This window comes from Parasteatoda tepidariorum, chromosome 1 (genome assembly GCF_982258835.1).
Source record: "Parasteatoda tepidariorum strain Cologne lab strain chromosome 1, Ptep-v5.0, whole genome shotgun sequence".
Lineage (NCBI taxonomy): Eukaryota > Metazoa > Arthropoda > Arachnida > Araneae > Theridiidae > Parasteatoda > Parasteatoda tepidariorum.
The window spans coordinates 53,857,934-53,879,529 of record NC_141755.1 but is presented as its reverse complement, the minus strand read 5'-3'; the positions used below and the strand labels follow the sequence as shown (position 1 = coordinate 53,879,529).

Below are 21,596 nucleotides of genomic sequence, written 5' to 3'. Positions count from 1 at the left end.
TTAATAGATTAAATAACACAACACGTTTAGTTCTCCTTCGAAACCAATTTCCCTGACCCATTAAAAGCTCAGCATTCTAAAGATATTTCACAAATTCACCAAAATTATTTTTGTACTAAAAATCATGTGTGAGCCGCGATGGATCAGGGGATAGAGCGTTCGCCTTCCAATGAGGTGAACCGGGTTCGAATCCCGGCGATGGCTGGTCGTTACGAATCCGACCGCAGTGCTGATGTGAAATATCCTCAGTGGTAGACGGATTATGGGTTAGAGTCCCATTGCTGTCAGGCTAACCGTGGAAGGTTCCCGTGGTCTTCCTCTCCATGTGACGCAAATGCGTGTTAGTTCCATCAAGAAGTCCACCACGAAGGCAAATTTCTCCTACTAGTTGCTCCAGGAGTTCCCTTGTCTTCTGGATCGCGTTAGAAATTGCAAGGCTACGGAGTTGAACATTAGAAGTGGTAAACCGAAAAATTGGGTCGGCTGTTCAACGACGGATATAAAATAAAATATAAATCAGTAAGTAAGTTCAGTTGGGGCCAGCGTGAGTTAAGATATGTTGAAAAAGTTGCCAATTTTTGCAGAAAGATAAGGCTCATGTTTATTTTGTAAGAAATTTGTGTCAAAATTCAATGCATAAAAAAACAAACAAAAAACATTGCATTAAAGGCAAATTGCTGGAACCCAGCAGCTAATACGCTGGTTGAAATACATTCAGTTAAACTAAAAAGAATAGTTGGCCAACAGGGGGACGATCAATAAAGCCCAGGCAGTTAAATCATGCAGTTTTTGAAGCTAGCCAACAGAGTGGAGGCAATGTGTTATCAGTAAATTATGGTCACTACATCTACAGTCTGCGTGTAAAATCTCGGCAACTTATTACTGGTCACTGACCAAACTGTAGAAGCGATTCAACCTCCAAATAAAAAATTTTAAGAAATTTTATTTTTTGTTTGTGCTTTGAGTTATCCTCTTTTATGCGAAAAATTTTGCCAGTCACCACAACTTTGGTTGCGTACTTGTAACATTGAAATAACTTATGTCAATTATTATAATAAGAATTTATTTAGTAAAAAATAGTAAATATGGTAGGTAATACCTTACGTAAGATCTAGATTAAAAATAAATAATAAAATCCCCCCCCCCAACTTTTTAGTCTAAAGAAATGTAATAATGAAACCCAAATAAAAATAGTGCATTCATAGACATCATATTCTTGTGATACTAATGAAATGATCAATTTAGGTTAGTATGTATTTATTTACATTATGTAGGTATACCGCTTTACATTCTCAACATCATAATTTTTAAACAATAACTTTTGTGTATATTGTTCACGACATCATTTTGAGTGTTTCTAGAAGAATATGTCATGTATAATTAAAGCAGTGCATTAATTTTATAGGTTGCCCATCCATGTGAAGAACTCACACCATGTAACTGGGAGTTAAAAGTGACAGAAAATCCCGCTTATGGTCTTTCAGTTAAAAACTGGCTAGAAATCAACGGAGACGACGATAACGATGAACAAGAACTCCTAAACAATTTGGTTGAAACAATAAATTCGAAAAAAGTAGATGAAAATTTAAGTGAGGAATACTCCGAAACGAAAGCAAATTCTACTAGTCAAGAAGACTGTGATGCAAATACCGATGATATGAACCAATTTAATATCTCCCACCAAAATGCAGAACTTAACCCTTTAGGGTCAGATCCACCAAAGGAGAAATCGGACAGTGATAGCCAAAAAGTCCACGATACAAAACATAGTGGTGTTTCTTGGTCTGTTTTGAAGCACCGCCAAACTTCTTCCTCTGATAATAATGAAAACTGTGATAAATTAAAGTTGCGTGCTATTGATCCGTTTTCATCGTCCAATTCTCATTTAACAGAAGACGAAGCGAATGACAAGTATAGAAGGACTGAAAAAGCTTATCCAATTTCAGTAGTGAAGCCGATAGCGAAGATGGGTGATAAAAGAGCAGATCATGCTTGCCACACTTTAAAAGCTGACCTGTCTCGGCAAAAACCGATAGATAGAAGTTTAAAAAACAGGTTTCAAACTCAGGCACCTACAGAAGATCGGTCTGAAAGGCTTAAAAAAGCTATCGATCCACTATCTGAAATAAGCCAGATCAAAACCGAAGAAAGCATTCAAGAATGGTTAGCACGAATTAATGTTTCTGGAAATAATCCTTCCGCAGACGAGTCTAAAGATAAACAGCTGCGAGGTTCAGCGTGGGACTTGAGAAACGATGAAACAAAGGAACTTAAATGCAAGCAAATAATTGACGAAGAGCCAAATAAAGTTAGCAACCTTAAATTAAGATCTCAAAACGATACGTCCAATGAAGAAGAAAATATTAGTTTTGAAGCATTCTATACAGGAATGTTAGAGGAGGACATTGTAACGGATACAACTACATTGCTCTGTAATGCATCAAAAGTTGCACCAGCCAACATACCTATGGTAGTAATGCAATGTTCACGATTGCATTCCCACATTGGAAGTAAACCACCATTTCAACAAACGTCTTTGCCAATGGGAACTTTAGTAACAGCACTTTACCAAGAGTCTGAGTGGTTGTATGTGCAAACTCCCCATGGGGTTGAAGGATTTTTAAGTGCAGCAAATTGTGCCCCTATTGGTACAATAAATGAACCAGCCCCTATGTCAAGGAGACCATGGGAACCTTGTGATTTTCCTATAAGAATCAGAAGGCATAAAAAAGAAGAATTTGTACGACAGCAGGCAGCATATATTCAGACAAAACTACCAATAAATGGAAATAAAGAATCCATTCCATATGTCAGTACTGTAAAGATGAAAACAAATTTTTACACTGATAGATATTTCAGCAATACTTTTAAATCTAAAGATTCAATTAAGATTGCCAAAACAGTAACAGATATTTTGCGCAGTTCTCCTGAAACAAAGATTTCTCATTAATTGAGAAAGGATTGTTAATTTACACAATTAATTCTAAGTCAATTTTGAAATTTTTTGGTTTTGCTTAAACATATGTATCAGAAGTCATTGTTTATAAATGTTTCAGAAATAAATATTTTTGTAACGAATGGTAATTATTTTTAGTCTCAATAAAAGGAAGATAGGCACTTTTTTTAGAATTTTTTAAAAAAAATTCACTTTTAGTTTTATTTATTTTTGCAGTAATAAAAATATTGATGCATATTTATAAAGATATTAAGCATAATTAAACAATTTCTAAGAATTTTTTATTAAAACTTTATGACTGAATAAGCAGTTACTCCAGTTGCTCTGAAAGTTTTAATTAAAATGTATTATTATTATTTTAGCCTAAAATTATTTGAAATGGAAAAACATAGATATTGAGAATAGGATATATATCCTATGCAAGTTTTAAATCCATCTCATGTTTTAAAAATATGTATTTTTTAACAAAATAAAAAAACAAAAATAAATAATCTGGGAGGGAGGAAAAATATTATTTAAAATGTGCAATATAGGTTTATTTACACAATCCAAGTTCTTAAACTGAAATTGATGAAAATTTATTTTTCTCAGCACTTGAATAATTTTAAAGTTTATAAGTTGTGGTTTAAATTATTGGATGTCAGTAGAGCACATTCTAGTCTTCCTTCCTAGTTTTGTCTAAACCAATTGACGTTTAGTATTATTGCTTTATAGAAATGTCACATATAAGGTTAAATTTTTTTCTTCATGTGTTTTAGAAAACATATTTTTTGATTTTAATACTCAAAATAGACTCTGGTGATATATTGTAGTATTCTTGTTCAAATAATAGCTAATAAATAATTTAGGCAATTGTAATTTTTTTTATTTTATCAATTGAGTTAATTTAAATATAATTGATCTGGCTGATTCAAAAATTCAATTAAAACATCTTAATGTGTTTGTCGGCTTTCAAAATATACAATAAAAGTTGCTATAACAGGAAGTTGGAAATTCTACAGAATTTCAATACTCAAGTAATCTTAATATTCCATCGTCACAACACACAAATTATGGAAGAGAATAATATATTTATCAAAACTATTTTGATAATAGTTACAAACAATCTTAGAAGCAGTAAAAGTATATCAAAAGTTATTTTCAATTGATATAAAAGTCATATAATTAAATTAACTAAAAGAGAAAAAATTAAGTTACATGAGAATTGAAAATGCTTTTTGAATGGGATTCAGCTTTTTGTGAAAAATATTATTTATTATTAAAAACAAGTTTTGTATTCTCATTTTTAAAATCTGAATATAATATTCTATCATCAAATACAGAAACTACTTAAACATTTATAAACAAAGCAAAAGATTGGAGAATTGATTGAACAGCGTTTTTTTCTTTTATTTAAATCTTTTTGTTTTGAATTAGTTTTTCATTTTCCGAGAGTAAATAAAGAATTCAAACAATTTTTAAGAACAATGGATGCTTGAGAGAAAAAGACTAAAAAAATTTAGAGAAGTAAAAATTAAAATAAAATAGTGTCTCCTGTCACAAAGTAAACCAAGAGATGAACTGTCTACACATCAACAAGCTTTTCATATAATCAATAAGGGGTATTCAAGAAATTGGACTATATCAACAACTTGTTCAATTTTCTGGATCAAGAAATTTCTTCAAGATCTTGGACACAAGAGCTTGGATCATACAAACAGGCCTTAAAATTTTTTTGCTTGGTTTATCAATAATTAAAAAACATTATTCAGTATATAAAAAATGTATTAAGTTTAAAATAACCAGCAGAACATCTAAAATTTTAAATCAGCAAAGATACCAACATGTGGTGATGATTTTCCTTGTCTCAAATTTTTTTTAATAACGGTAAAGACACTTTTTTCTCATTATATTAAAATAAAATGTGTAGATCATGTTGAGATTCTAAAAACTTTTTTTTTGTGTGTATATATATATATACACATAAAATAAGCTTGAATGTATCAAAAATATATAAGAATAGAAATTCAAAATAATTTAAAATCAAATTAGTTTGTCTAAACAATTAACAATTTGTTTACAAATTGCATGAAAAGCTTATTTATAATAAGTGTTTCATTGACAAGTATTAGAAAATACCAGAAATTTACCGATTTCATAGTTTTCAAAAGCTTTTTATTTTTGATACCTGCAATAGTCGGCATAGATTTGTTGTAAATTAAAGTCAACTCGATACATGATACAAATAGGAAAATTAAAAACATATAAATTATTTATTTACATGTGAAATGTTTTTAACAAAGAGTGTATGAAAGAAAAAATGAAATACTTCACAAATAACATTATTCAGAGTTATTACAAAAATATAAAGCTACATCTTTATATCGAAAATCTGTACAGAGGTCAATCTTGTAGTTACTTCCAGCTGATGCTAAAATCTAGAAATGATTAGGAAGGAAATGGAAATTAGTACCAATTAGTATTAAATATATATATATATATATATTATTTAAAAAATCAAAAATATCAAAATTATTCATTGATATAGTGTTTTTATTTCTTTTAAATTTTAAGCTAACACTAATATAAGGCCTCTGCAGCTTTAGAACATGGTTACCTAACTATAAAATAGAAAGAAAAAAATGGGAGGAAACAAAAGGCGATTTCGGGAAAGAGATTTCCCCAAAAGAAATTAGGGAACACATAAAACAGAAAATATTATACAGCAATAAATGGATGTCAACCATCGGAACCATATTTTTCCCAATCAGCAATTTTTTAGAACTCATTTTTTTTTTGTCTCAAGAAAATTCTTTTATCCATATCATACTTGGCCCTTTTTGTTCATATTTAGTACAATTTCGACTGTCAGACCATTCAACAGCAGCAGAGTACCGCTAACTTTAATAAAAATACCATAAAACAATTTTAATAAATAATTAAATGAAAATACCCTTTATTAAGTCATAAAACAACTTTTAATTTTTGTCATTTTGTCTCAAGTCATTAAAAATAATTTTGCTTTTTCAAAATGTGCAAATAATTCTACACTACAGAACCCGTTATCCGGAAATCAGAAAACCGGAAAACCAAAAAACCGGAACGAAATTCGATAAATTTCCCCGCAATTTTTTTTAAAAAAAATTTTCCTCATAAGATTTTAGGATTTTTCTTTCTCTTTTGAAAGATGTTTACCTTACCATCATTTCAGAAATAATCATTAGTGTATTATCTCATTGTTTTTTCTTATTTTTAAGATTATTTCCAAATATTTTTTTTTTTTTTAGTTGGGTTTAACACTAAAAAAACGGCTTTTTGTAGCGATTCAGAAAACCGGAAAAATCAGTTATCCGGAATAGCAATAGTCCCGATCGTTCCGGATAATCGGTTCTCTACTTATTTGAATTTAGATTATCTTAAGTTTAAAATAATAATCTGTCCTATTCTATTTCGATTGGAATAATCTTTTTGATTTCTTATATATATTGAAGTAGGCAAATTTCTTTCTTCAGAAAAACCGCTTAAAAGAAAAGTCACTAAATGGAAGGGTAATTTTTTTTCCTTACCTGCTGTGTAGGACTCGAATTTACTCCAATGGTGAAGATGTTTGATGACGAAGACGGGACTTCAATATTAAGCTTTCCATCTAAACTCCAGTGATTGATAAATGGTTCAGAGCCACCAGATATTATCTATTACAAAATTGTTTGTTATGTATAGCTTAGTATTACAATGACCAAAATTTATAAATCTACAAATTTAATTCTGCCGTAAGTCGCAATGACTGTTATTGAAAATAATAATTTCTCTATAAAGTTATTCAACTATTATGCATTAAATGAAATTGACTTTGAAGTAATTACTCAGAACAGATTAAGAACCATGCAATATGCACAGTTCGATTTAAAGAAAAAGATAACAATTCATAATATGAAAATTTTTCCATTTACAACTAAAATTAAAATGTAATCTTAAAATTTTACAGCACTTTTTATAAATGGTCATTGCATAATTTAATAATAAGATTCAAAAAAATTAGTAAAGCAAAAATTTTCTTAGAGCTGCTAGCTAGTATAAATAAATTAAATGGAATTTTTTTTATATTTTAAGAGGAAAAAAAACCCTTATCCATATAATTTAATGCAAAAATAAAAGACTTAATTTAAATCTATATCAGTAATAGATTAACTATCATGTATTAAATTAAATTACTATTAGGTATTAAATTAAATTGACTTTGAAGTAATTACTCAGAACAGATTAAGGAAAATGCAATATGCACAGTCCAACTTATAGAAAAAGATTATAATTCATAATATGAATAAAAATATTCACTTCTTCAAAATAAGAAACTTTCCACACTAAATGAACATGATATAAACCAGTGGTTCCCAACCTTTTGTGGACCATCGCCCCCTCTTGGGGTTGGCTGACACATATCGCCCCTTTCTCTTTTTGCTCAAAAAAACATTCATTGTTGCTTGTGAGCAACCAAACACTGAAAATATGCTATGTTATTTGATTTTAATTTAAATTGTAATGCAAATAAGGAGGCACATTTATCCTGTCATTTTTATTAATTAAAAAAACAATTGTGCATCTTTTTTTTTCAAAAAGAAATGATATTTAAAACGGAATAATCAAAACAAAAGTACATTTTTTAAATTCATATTTTAATGTAATCAAGAAAAAGTTAGAACGTTAACAACTAAAATTTGAGGAAAAAAAATGAAGAGGGAGAAAGTACATTTTTACCACTTCAATGACTGCCCTGTGCTTGGTGTATTTCAAGTTAAATCTTGAATGTCAGGTTTTATGCTCGTCAGATTTAAACGCGGGTCTCCTTTGAAGCAAATGTCCAACCTATCTCTTTGCTTTGTGAGCAGCTGGAAGACAGAACTAAATCCTCTCTCCACTAAATATGTTGACGGGAACGAGATGAGAAGCGGCTCAGTTTGCTTCCACAATTGTGGATAAGTGTCCATAAGCTTTACCCAAGCGAACTCGTAACCGTATTTTTTAAAGACGCCTTTGGCCTCACAGTCATACTTCAAATCTAAAAACTCAGTCTACAAAGAGGAAGTGAGCTTATCCACAACTTCAAAAGAGAAAGGATCGAAAATCCAATCCGGAATTTCTAATTTCCTCAAATCTTTAATTCTTGATTCCATAACTGATCTAGGTAATCAGTAAAAATTAAGATTTTATTTTCGAGAATCTCGATATCTGCCATTGAACACTTTTTAAGAGTTGGAAATTGCATTAGCTCTTTGCGACCAATGTTTGACTAGTAGATATCAAACTTGGCGATGAATGAAGATATGATTCCCTTAGCCTTGATAATGTTCATTTTATTTCCTTGAGTTTTACGTTGATTTCCTTCATTTTTTCAAAACTATCAGTGAGGTACGCAGTTTCCAACTTACGTTGCTTCAAACTCTCACTTAAAACAAGATCAGTGGTGTCGAGAAACTCAGTAACCGAATCCAGCAATTCGAAGAAACGGCTCAGTTTCCTTTTGAAAGCCATCTCACAGCTGTATGTAGAAGCAGGAATTCGAAATCTTCATCATTTTCATGGCAAAGTTCTCGGAACAAACGGTTATTAGGAAAATTAGCTTTTATTTTATTGTTGCCAGAAATAACCAATTTTTCGCAGCCAAAAGTTACCATCTGTTGCCCATGCACTTACATTTGTGAGAGGAATTTCTTTTACCTCAAAATAATCTTTGACCAATTTAAAAATCGACGATCCTTTTGTATCTGTGTTCCAAGTTCTTGTAAACAACATTTCCTCGTTAATCTCCTAACTCTCATTTATGAATCTCACGTAAACTAAAACAGCTTTGTTATCTATCACAGTTGATTCATCAATCTGCAACGCAAATTTACCTTCTTTCAGAAATTTGATGAGTTTTGATTCAACGTCGGCGGCAATCTCATCAATACGCCTGGAAACAGTATTATTGCTTAGAGAGGAACAGAGTGACTTATCAGATTTCCGCATGCGATACCAAAACGTATGACGAAAACGATCCTGCACTTGAATTTTTTTCTAATTTTTAACTATCATAATTCTTTGTCTACACCAGAATCATAGGTTTCATATATATTTTCAATTTCAATCTCTAATAGCTTTTATTATTAATATTATTAGCAATTTTTATCTTTTGAGTACTCGTCGCCCCCTGATCGCCCCCCTAAGGATAATCTCCCCCTTGAGAAGCTCTATCACCCCCTTTGGGGCGATCGCCCCCAGGTTGGGAACCACTGATATAAACTATATGAATCTACTAATATGAAACAAACAATAAACAAGATTATGTATTTTATTATTAACACATAGCAACGGATATAAAAGAGAAAAAATTCATCAGATTAAAAAAAAAAAAAAAAAATTGTGTTAAATATACAAGTGTTAATTCCATCTAAAATATTTTAGATGCAGAGAAATTTAGAGATTTTTATTGTCAATAAAATATCAAAACAACCAAAAGTATATTACACCAATAACTCTAGATTTAATTGGCAGCAATATTTTTCACTAATGATTAAATTCATATTAAATGGACTTTAATAAAAAATATTTTCATCAGGTTTAGTAATAACAGATACTGAATTAATTTAGATATTAACAATATATTCTTTAGAATATTTAACAGTAAAAAAATTTCGAAATTTTTATTTTTTTGAATACTTAAAAAGGAAAAGCTTCAAACTGGCTATTAAACATACATACACACAAATTCCTCTTCACTCCCAATTGGAGCATAGGGCTCCTATCATAGATTTCTATCTCACTCTATTTGTAGCCAGACATTTTGCCACTCTCTATGTCTTTCCCATTGTATTTAATTTGCTTACAATCATACTGCCCCAAGTATTTTTAGGTCTTCCTCTTTTTCAATTGCCCAGAGGGTTCCAATCAAAAACTTGTTTTACTTTAAATTTTTTAGGTTTACGTAGAATATGACCAATCCATTTCCAGTTAAATTTATTATCTTTGAGTTCAAAAGGTTTCTGTTTCGCTTTTCTAAGAATTTCTGCATTACAAATTCGATGGAACCACTTGATACGCAAGATTCTTTTTAAACAATTAAATTTTTTCATGTTATTTTTATTGCAGTGCCATGTATCAGATACACAGAGTAGGGCAGATTTAACATTAGTATTGAAAATTCTAATTTTTGTTGAATTCGTTAGGTTTTTGTTTTTCCAGAATTTACTAAGAATAGCGTAATTGCTTTGGGTTTTGTTTAATCTATTTAGTATATCATCGTCAGTTTTGATTATTAAAAATGAGGTTTAATTCATTATTTAGCAAAAATACTTATTTAAATATTAAAGGAAGTAAGAAATTGAATAAAAAAATCAATTTTTAAAAGCACTTCTTCATTTGTCAGAAATTTTATCAGTTATAGATATTTTTTAGAAATATATAAAAAATTACGAAATTTTTGTTTTTATTAAATCAGGAGAAACTGGCAAAATAACATAGAGTTAGGAGTTGTGAGCATGGATTTAAAAAAATAAATAATATTTAATACTAACAGTATCTTCATGGAAAAGTGCAACATATGAAAGTATTCCAGGTTTTTCTAGTCTAGTTGATGGAGCAAGTGAACGAATATGCCATACACCAAGAGTTGGAGCACCTCCACACACCTGGAAATACATGGAATAAAAATTTTTTTTTATAGATATCTTTAAATACTCAGTAAGAGTATCAGTTGTTACATTCTTCTATATCAGCATTGAAACTACAGCAGTCAGTACTGATTCCTAAAATTAATCTATACAAAATATAAATTAGACGAAAATCATTCAGTGAAACTATACACATAAGGTTGCGAAAAAAGAAAATTTTCTTCATAGAACTCTTAATATACATCAGATAAGCAAGAATGAATTTCACAGCAAATAAAAAAAAAGAAGCTATATTTAAAGAAGCTCTACTATGTTTTTCAGAACAGATATGTATTTAAATCTATCTGAACAGAAATATTTTTGATTTCAAGTATTAGTGTTAGGGCAAAATATGTATTTCACCCGATTGGAAATTTAGTTGTAGGTGCAAAGAACCAGTAACTAAGAAAATATTAGCAGTCCATACAAATCTTCACTGGCCCATTTACATGTCCCTGTAAGTTTTTTTTTTTTACATGCAGATTATAATGCGGAAAAATAATAACGTCCACAATTGTGAGGGTCTGTGCAATTCTATGACAAAAACATAGATTAAAACACAAAACTGAAAACAAAAGAACATACCATCCCTTAACATTGATTGCTGGCCGTGGGGCCACTGATAATTAAAACTTGGAGCTCTCTGTGGTTGCTCTGAGTGAAATCTTAGTAATCCCAGACAAACAGATTTTAATTTCAAGCAGTGTTTCAACGCCATTTTAAATTATCTGTTTCAATAATATTTTTCATATATTCTAGCTAAATACACATTTGCAAATAAAAATCAGGGAATTGATCATTTACCCTATTTTAAAAATATTGTATAAGATTCTTTTACATTAATATAGAATTCTTTCAAAGTATGAAAATTTGACAAACAAAAATATTTTTTGTTAAAAAAAAACAGTATTTTTACAAAATGTTTGCCAAGTTCTTTCAAATTTTACATATGCAACTCGTAAAAAATTATATAAATATTAAATGTCAGAGCGTTGTGGTGCCTTTTCATTACTCAAAATATTAAATAAATCAATAAATGAAATTCTTCATAAGTTAATGAAATTATCAATATAAATAAATTGAGGCTTCGAAAAATACTTGCTAATAAAAAACACATTCAGTGCATACAAAAGAATTTATGTTTTTAAATCAGGCTATATAATAATAACAAAATGAAATCAATGAGAAAATGACTGATTCATCAAAGATATCAATTACCCTTTATATCATTGATTTATCAGTGAAAAAAAAATGAATGTATCCAAATTTTTTCTACTTGCCAAAGAGTTAACACAGTAATACTATCAAGGAGTTCAATGAACAGATTTTGAGAAAACTGTAAATTTAATATATACTTAAATGAAAGAAAAATAAATGACATAATTGCTTTTAAATAGTATAATATATTTATTTTACCAGCCAATCATCAGAAGAATCAAATCCAACACAACCTATCCATTTTCCTTGTTCAGGTCTATTCACAAGCTGAAATATTAATAAAGGAAATATAAAGATTGATGATGGTTACTAGTTAATTTTTAAAATTTTTTCTAACTACCGCAACAAGCATTAATTGATTTTACTCACATTGTGCTTGTAAGGTTCTAGGACATGAATAGCATTGCCTCCTTTTCTTGCATCTGTAAATATATTACAAAATTATTATATATTAATGTTCAACAATTTATTTTTATAATGAGAAACAATATTGTGCTAAGTAGAAATATTTCAGTTCTCTGCTCAAAAAGATAATTTAAAGTTATTTCAAATTAGCTCAACCTTCATAGTTAAAATAGCAAAATACACGTCATATGTGCAACAAAGCTCGCTTGTTAAAAATTAATATTACTTTAGCAAGTATTGCAATTAATAAAATGAAATATTTTATTCATTTTCAATTAGTATTTAAAAGATAAATAAACCATAAAAACAAATATTATACTTCTAAAATTAAGAAAATATGAGAAAACATACTCTTTTTAACCTGGTAATTTAGATAATTAAAAAAATTCTGTGTAAATATTTCCTAAATAAAATAATTTGCTACAGTAAATAAAACTTTACTTTTTCATTACTAAGTAAATTATATGTAAAAAATTAGAACCACGTTCAGAATTGGTACATTATAAACTTTCTACGATTAAAATTTGGCTTTGAATAAAATTTAACCTTTAAAAAACAAATATAATTATAGAGCTCCTTTTGAAGACTAGGTTTGGAGAAAAGTTTCCTTTTCATTTCTGAAAAATATGGACTGTAAAAGATATTTTGATTAATTTATCTACGGATAATGATGCTTATGGTAATTTCCAGATTACCATAATGCAAAATAAAATTTTTTTTAGGCTGAACTAATCCAATATTGTATCAAAGGCGAAAGTTGAAAAAATTCTCAACACAATTATAAAAATAAAAAGCACTCCTGATAGTCTGGAATTTTTCATGGAAGACATTAGGACCAATTTTGGTGTATAACTTTATCAGAGCATTTGGACTCATGGATTTGATATAGTTGAGGTTATATTGCGAAGGATTGAAAACAACAACAAAAATAAAAAGGAGTATGTCTAATTTTTTTCTATGAAAAATGGATCACAAAAACAAGTGAAAAAATAGAAAATATGCATATTATAAGGATTGTTTCAGAAATATTTAGTTGGAACTAGAGATGCAGATTATATTTTTTAACCTTCATCATACCTCTCACTTCGTCCAAGTTTGGTGGAAGTTAGTCATAAGACTGAAAACATTCTTCTCTTTTTTTTCCTCTCAAGATTGCAAACATATATAATTTTATTATTATTAAAATTAAAAAAAGAATAATATCAAGAAATTAAAAGTGAATTTTTTAAAGATTGGCAGCATCAAAAAAAAATCTTTAACCATTTTAAATTTGTTAAAAATATTTTGATCAAAATTTTAAATTTTATTTAACAAATAATAAAAGTAACAGATGCCATTTATTTTTATTATATATTTATGATATAAAAGTATAAATTAAACAAAACAGGCTATAGGATGAACTATGTCTAGAGAAGAGAAAAAACTTTTAAAATTAAAAATAATACGTAAAATGATAAATGAACAGACCCCAAAGTCTCATCGAACCATCTTCACTCCCAGATACACATTCTTGACCACTGTTTCCAAGATCTATACAATTTATGCTATCTGTATGTCCTTCTAAAACAAACTAAATGTAATGTGCTTAAACAGATGCATAATATTCTGAGAGTTTATTAGTATTGCATAGATCAAACATTTATTAGTTTTACAAAATACATTTAAAAAACAATGCTACAAAGTAACAAAATACAACATATTGATTTATTGAAAAATGAGCTACAATTAAAAAAAAGTAAGAGAATGGAGTAACCTTTCATTATTTTTTTTTATATTGAATCTATAAAATCCTTTACATATAGACACATAAATATTTTATATTACATTACAAAAACACATAAATATTATATCACACATACATAAAATACATAATAAAAAACCTCTAATACTATATAAATTAATTCATATTAAAATATCTTTATTTTCTATTAATTCCAAACTATACCACCAGTAATATTCAACTCCCATTCATTTCCTTTCAAGAAGTCAATTTTTAAATTAAACAAGGCATTTCTTAAAAAATACCTTTTATAAAAGCTTGTCCCAGCAGACCATTGATTCCACTTGACGGAAGTCAATCAAATCACATAATTTCCCCCCACTTCATAAAATATAACTCTTACTGAGAGCTTCTAGCAACTCTTCCCTAAATAACCCTTATTAAAATCAAAATATGAATATTTTTTGTAACTTATGATTGCACACACTGCTTGCTTTGAATTTGTAATGTTTTAAGTATGGCAGTGGTTTCCAAATTTTTTTGAGTCATGGCACCCTTTTGCAAACAGAATTTTTTAATGGCTCTGTACTGTAAACTATGACTCATAAAAATAAATAAAGCTCCTGTATCTGTAATACAGTATTATGCCTATATTTGTCAATATTTTCATAATCATTAACGGGATAGACGTGCCTGCAAAGCATTACACCATTTTCAAATTTTGGCATTAACCTGGATTCTGCCTCCTCATCTCTGCCACTCCACATTTAGTGTTTTCTGATATTTGTTTCTTATTACAGAGAAACCCTGGGTTTTGCCTGAATAATTAAATATCGCTTCTTTGCCTTAAGTAACATAAAAAATTAACTGCTTCATCAAATATATGTAAAGTGTATTACCAAAGTAAGTTTCATGATTACCAATACTGTGTAGATTAATTTTTTTAATACTACCAATTACAAAAGACATATACTTTATAAATCTTGTTCCATACTCTTAAATGTGCCATTTTCCGAAGAATCATCCACATTTTTAAACATGTGCAGTTTACATATATATATATATATATATATATATATATATATATATATATATATATATATATATATATATATATATATATATATATATATATATATATGTACACATGTATATATATATCAAACATTGTTGCCGAGAAGAAGGATAAAAACGAGTATAAGACAGGGAAAACGATTATAGACAGGGCACAAAATTTATTTAATTATTTGAAAAAGAACAATCATTCAAGCGACACAAAATCGTTGTACTCCTCAATAAAAGTTAGGGAAAAGTCTTGCAAAGTAAATCTGTAAAATGTTTCATCGTATTTGAATAAGGGAAATATTAGTAATTATAATTGGTCAATTAAATTGGTCGCTGGAAAATATATTTCTCACAAGTTATAAAAGGGAAAAACATTGAAATTAATGCATACTTGAACTAAAAATAGATTAAAAGAATTTTAAAGTGTAAGGAAGAGCGTTTCATTTTGAATAATACATTAAGAAAAAGATTTACAGAAAAGGAATAACATAAAAAGTTTAGTTGAAGCTTTTTATGTTACACACAAATAAATATTCATATATATACATACATATAAGCATATAATATTGTTTACAGTAGTGGGGATTTATCAAAAAAATTATATTTTTCACAGTAACATGCTTACCAATAACGTTTGTTTTTCAACATCAAGACAATAAAGTTTACTGTTTCCACAACCTACATATAAAAGTCCATTATCATCCTAAAAATAAAATTTTTTCAAATATATATATCTTTACAGCACAATATATCAGTAATTACCAGAACTAAAAGAGTAATAATTTTCAAACTAATGAAAAAATGTTACAAATATAAATACTTGTACTGAAATTAAAGATTTTTAATTTCAGTTGTTGCAGATACAGGGTCTTCAATGAAACTAGTATTAAAAATAGTTGCTTTAGAATCCCCAAGGTTAAAAATAGTAGCCTAAATATCATTTTCAATTATAAATAATAGCAGCCTAAATAGAATCTTCTGATAATAAAAATAGCTCAAAAGGTAGAAGGAGAAAAAAATAATATTAAGTTTAAGAAAGTAGAGATGTTTCATAAAAACTGACCTTAGAAGGTTTTTTTAATATTTTTTATTTAGGATCGTTATCAGAAATGAAAACGAAAACGCATATTCGTGGGGGGGGGGGAGCAAAAATATTATTTAACTGGGGAAAAAAACAAAAAGGGTAATCCAAATCGTAGTAAAAGAAAGTGAATGCAATTAACTGGTTTGATTGCATATGAGGAAATAGAGAGGATTTGAAAAACGATTATTAAAAACACCTTCGAATTTCAACTTCCAAATAAACCTGTTATCACATGCGTTTTTCTCCATTTTACCAGATTTCTATAGTATTGTTATTCATTCCTCGCTTAAGTATTCATGTGTTATCCTCTTCATGTCTAAACTTTTCATTTTTAAAATAAATATTAAGAGCAGACTTTTCGGAACATATTTATAATACATGGTTCATTCTAGGCAAAGTTTGCAAAGCATCATCTTGTTAAAACTTAAGTTACAAAAAATCACTCCCATCATGCTCTTTGACCTCGATTGAGCCCTACGATGTGTATATGTATAATAATAACCAACTTTGAACTAAATTATTACTCATGAACTTTGAACTCTTTTAAGCATTTTATTTATAAGGACTTCATTGTGAGCGCACTACATTTTCTGCAATTATTTATTGTGTTTTTTCCCCAGCCATTTCCACATACTTTTTCAAAATAGAAATTTTATAAATCACTTTTTTTTACAATTCTTAATGCACTGACTCCATTAATCCCATCTTTTTCTTGTCAGTTACCTATCACTTTTTTAGCAGTTTCCATGTGATATTTCAAACTTTGATATTTTAATTCCATGTCATTACAACAAACAAATTTCAAACTAATCACATTTTGACACACTTGATTTGCGATGATTGCATCACAATTCTACATTGCTTTCCGAAAGTCTTTTGCATTTGTTTATTATCTTTCTGAGCATTTACACGTTTATCGAAAATCTAATATTTTAAATATATTAGAACACATGAATTTAGGTAGAATAATTACTTTCTGATGTGCTTGATTCCTGATTATTACATTGTATTACATGCTTTCATTTTTCAGCAGATAGTTATTGTTTTTTAAGCCTTTGTCACATGGATTTTCAAATTACAATACCCTCACAATTACTTTCCATGCAATAACCCTGTTTGCCAACAATTATTTATAAATATTTTTTAGCTGTTTTTTGCATAAAATAGTAGTCATAGCTGTTTCTCCTTGTTTTTAGTAGAAAATAGTTGCATTTTAGTCACCAGAGGAGGCTCTGCAGTTAATGAAATATCAATTGATCAAATAAATAGTCTTAATGTATCAATATTGTACCTTTCCTTAATTAAAAAATACATCAAACTTCAATTAGGCACGATTTTATATAAAAATCAAAATTTATTCAGTACAATTTTAATCAAAATTAGCAATGCTGAATAGAATATAAGTGTTATAGACAATAGATACTAGCTGCTTTCAGCAGCCAGCTGTTCCATTTTCACAAACTCATTTCTATGCAGCCTTTCACAGAAATGATCTGCATCCAGGGTATGAAGAATTTTAATTCTCATGGCATTATCTGATTAACTGTATTTAATCTTTTTTTGATCTTTCATACATTGGATTAAAAAAATTTTATTTTATATTTTACGCATAAACAAGTAAAGCAAAAAACTTTTTTATTACTCATAATTATGTTTACTTATTTTAAATTTAATCCTAGGGAAACATAAATTTACTAACAAAAACACTTAATTACTTTTTTACTGAGGACCATAGCATTTATTTCTGGCTTCACCAAGCTATCACTGAAACAAAATGGGATAAAGAAATAATTAATTTTCATTTTAAAAATAAATAAATGTTTAAAGCACAATACAAAATTTGTGTTAAACTATTAAATTTTAAATACCCTTGTGGTATTGTGAAGCTCCAACATGACTTAGCATTTTTCTTCTTAACGTCAGACCATTTCCAGACTTTTAATTCAGCAACTCCACCACTAAAATGTGAAAATTTTAATAATGGGAAGTTAATTATATACATATAAGTCAATAAAAAATAAACAAAAAGGAAACTATTTAAATAAGAAAACTTAAAAAAATTGAAAAACTGAAACAAAATATTGAAACTTTCAATTAATTTATAAATCTTAATTGTTTATTAAAATAAACAAATTGAATTGAAATATTTAAAACAAAGATTACAATTTTTAATTTTAACAAAAAATAAGTATTTTTCATTTTATTACCTTATGATTAACTGTTTGTTGGAGACAATAGAATATATTGGGGCATCATGAGCTGTAAAAAATAAAAATGTTTTATTACATACTAAATCAAAACTAACACTATGATGTAATGAATGTATGCAAATTTTACATTTACCTTTAAACTTATAGTAAGGATATTTATGCAATTCTTCAAATTGTTCTGAATCATCTTTTTCCAGGTATGGAGATAAACTGAAAAAAACAAAAAACTTCAATACTATTTAAAAAAATAACAAAACTAAGAATCAAATGTCAAAATTATCTTGAATTCAAAGACGAACTGGCAGAAGTAGGCTATGTGGGCAATAAATAACAAACCTTTATGTTTATTTCTGCAATCAGTTTTCCTTCAACAGAGTATAGAATTTACCAACTAAGAAAATTTTCATGTAAACTTTGTTAAAAAGAATTAGGCAATGTTGGCAATAAATAAACACAGGAGATTTATCAGGGTTCCCATGGTCTATAATTTTTTTTATAATGGTAGCAAAAATGAGATATATCTGGATGTTTTAAGCTATCAATAAGTATTTAATTTAAAGGAAATATACATGAGAGCAAAAAATAGCTTGGGAATAATATAATCCACAAAGGAAAGATAAATTTAAGCCTTTTTCAGTAGCCTTGAAACATTTCGATGAATGCAACTCAAAAGAAAATTTTGAGTTTCTAAAGAACATTTAGAGTTTGAGGGAGAAAATTTAGATTTAGTTTTAATATTACAAATTTTGTATACGCAATCAGATTTTGAAGTTCGTCTATAAAATTGTCGTCTTTCATAGTGGTGTGACATCATTACTTGATCATTTGTAATAATTATGAAAAATAGCAATATTTTCATAAAAGTTATTAATTTTTTTATCGTAACAGAATTTTTTTGTTGCATTTTTAAAATGTAAACTTTACTTATTTTTTGAAAACTTTGATTTGAAAAAAAAAAATGGAAATAAATATTAATCTGAGGATGAAATTCAGTCCACTGATTTTTTCTCAAAACCATTTCAGTCCGCAGGACTAAAGAGAGGCACCCATGTATCTTAGCTACCATTCCTTTTTTTTCTCCAGGTCATGGAAACCGTGGTTAACAATGCAATACTACTAGAAAGTAAAATTACTATTCCTAAAATGCTTACTTTACTTGAATAAAGCACGGTGTAACTTAAATTATGAAGAATTGATTAAAATATTTTACAATAATCCTGAAACTGTTATTTTGTTAGAGGAAAGTTTTATCCTTTTATTTTCTGCATGCAGGTTCTACACACTAAGAAGTTCATTGTTGATAGTTAAAGGAAACATCCACAAGAAGATAAAAAAAAAGATATTTATTCTAGAGAAATAGTAAAATTATGTTTATAAAATTGCGAGCAAAGCTAGTTTATATAATAAATGAAAAGTTTTTTCATTTATTATATAAACTAACTTTGTTCTCGTAGATTTTAATGTTGTATTGAATTTGTTTTCAAGAAAGGGCTGATTACTGTATTACCTATTTAAAAACAGTTTTGTATAACGGGATACCTATAGTTTGTCTAAAGTAAGAACTACCCTAGCCATTCGTCTGGACCTGTGGCGGTGACTATGGTAACAAGGTACAACTATTTCAAGTAGGGGTGTGGGGTTTTATATTTGAAACGAAACATACAAGTTATTCAAAAGTACTTCCCATTGGGGAAGTTTTAAGTTATGAGATAAAGATACAAACTTATATAATTCTTAAAAAATATAAAGGTTAATTATAAATGAAAAATAATTTTTATCTAATAAACCAGTAAATAAGAAACTTAAACGAAAGATATGGTAATTAAAATGCTTACTTAAAGATAGCAATGTCTCCATATGTATTACCAGCAACAAGATAATGCCCACATGAAGAATAAGCAACAGAATAAATATTTGTATAATACTGTTTAAGCTGCTCCATGAAGAAATAGCTATATCAAAGTATCTAAATATAAGATGAATAGAAAGCAATAAAATATCAATAAAATCATTCATAAATAACATTAAAAAAATTTGCTTTAAATTGAAAAGGAAAAAAATTTTTTTCTTTAAGGTTCCAATACCTTTTGTTTATTTCAGTTAACAAAACAAACTATTATGAAAATTTTATATAGGTAAATTTGATACAAAAATGATATCAGAATATGATATAAAACAATATTAACAAAAAGATTATAAGAATTATGCCTTTCAAAAAAATTAGCTTTTAAGAATTGTGGCGTAACAACCACTAGAAATATTGAATATCAATTCACTAGTATATAAGACATGTTAACTTGATTCTATCAAGAGGTACCTTTTGATAGATGAAGGTTGAGATAGTCTATAATTATAACCCCTCATTGGTGAACTACGGATGTGATATGAACTCGCCAACATGATGGATGGTCCGTATTAAATCAGTTAATTTGCTAAAAAAAATACTGCTCAGTAAAAAAAAAAAAAAAATCCGGTGAAGTAAATAAAGTCTCCCGGTTAACAAAACAATAAAAAATTGAGAAGAAAAAAATTATGAGTGAAATGCTATAAGAAAAAATAATAAATAAATAAAATTAAAAACTGAAAAAAATTATAATGAGCAAAAATGATATAAATAAATAAATAAAAACAGCAACTAGTGGCATTCAATCATCGAATTCTATCACAGATAAAAGTCTAGAAAGGGAGTAATGTGGAGTAACTACCACTATAAATATTGAATACCAATTCATTAGTATATGAGACATGTTAACTTGATTCTATCTTGAGGTACCTTTTGATAGATGAAGGTTGACATAGTCTGTAATTAAATCCCCACAGAATAAAATTTATATTGAAAGCTACGTCATTTATACGATTTGAAAATGAATAGATTATATAACAAAATTCATCTGTCTTCGATTCTTTTAGTTATAAACGGAAGAAATTACGTAGTTATTAAAAAAAAATAAGGAAAATTTACAATATACTTGATTAATTGTTTTAAACAGGTGGAGATGCTTAAATTTTCTTTCTTTGCAACATAAGATTTGAACTTGCTGCAAAATAAGATTGATTATTGCTAGGATATAAGTGAATTTTGTAATTGTTTACGAAAATTTCAAAACAAATCTTCATGGAACATGTACAGCCGTACTGATCCGAATCAATATAGCGTACTTAATAAACTGGAAAAGTTCATAAATCCAAGAGTTGTACGTAAAATTTTTTTAAAACTTAAAAACTCAGTTGAAACATATTTTTCAGTTCATATTTAGAATGGTAATTGCTTCAT

At 28.1% G+C, this 21,596-nt stretch overlaps 2 protein-coding genes across 5 annotated transcripts in view; one reads left to right on the top strand and one right to left on the bottom strand.

Moving 5' to 3' along the window:
• The window catches only part of LOC107455965 (uncharacterized), a 64,933-nt gene extending 61,855 nt beyond the window's left edge, over window positions 1-3,078 (top strand). For both annotated transcript variants that reach the window (XM_016073708.5, XM_071179803.2), the window contains one exon: window positions 1,406-3,078. In XM_016073708.5, the coding sequence (XP_015929194.3) occupies window positions 1,406-2,950 (1,545 nt within the window). In that variant the 3' untranslated portion in view covers window positions 2,951-3,078. The remainder of the gene's footprint in view (window positions 1-1,405) is intronic.
• A 2,111-nt stretch (window positions 3,079-5,189) lies between these two features.
• On the bottom strand, window positions 5,190-21,591 carry thoc6 (THO complex subunit 6). Of its 3 annotated transcripts, none has more exons than XM_016073725.3 (13): window positions 21,292-21,591; window positions 20,158-20,288; window positions 18,456-18,532; window positions 18,320-18,371; window positions 17,981-18,070; window positions 17,828-17,876; window positions 15,654-15,731; window positions 13,711-13,813; window positions 12,208-12,260; window positions 12,037-12,105; window positions 10,486-10,599; window positions 6,502-6,627; window positions 5,190-5,373 (listed from the first exon to the last, which is right to left on the bottom strand). In XM_016073725.3, the coding sequence occupies exons 2-13, from the start codon at window positions 20,262-20,264 to the stop codon at window positions 5,278-5,280; spliced, it is 1,014 nt and encodes a 337-aa protein (XP_015929211.1). In that variant the 5' UTR covers window positions 20,265-20,288; window positions 21,292-21,591; the 3' UTR covers window positions 5,190-5,277. The 3 variants fall into 3 exon arrangements, with proteins under 3 accessions (XP_015929211.1, XP_071035905.1, XP_042898942.1); XM_071179804.1 differs by having other exon boundaries at window positions 21,096-21,454; XM_043043008.2 differs by having other exon boundaries at window positions 21,285-21,425.
• Between the last annotated feature and the right edge of the window lie 5 nt (window positions 21,592-21,596).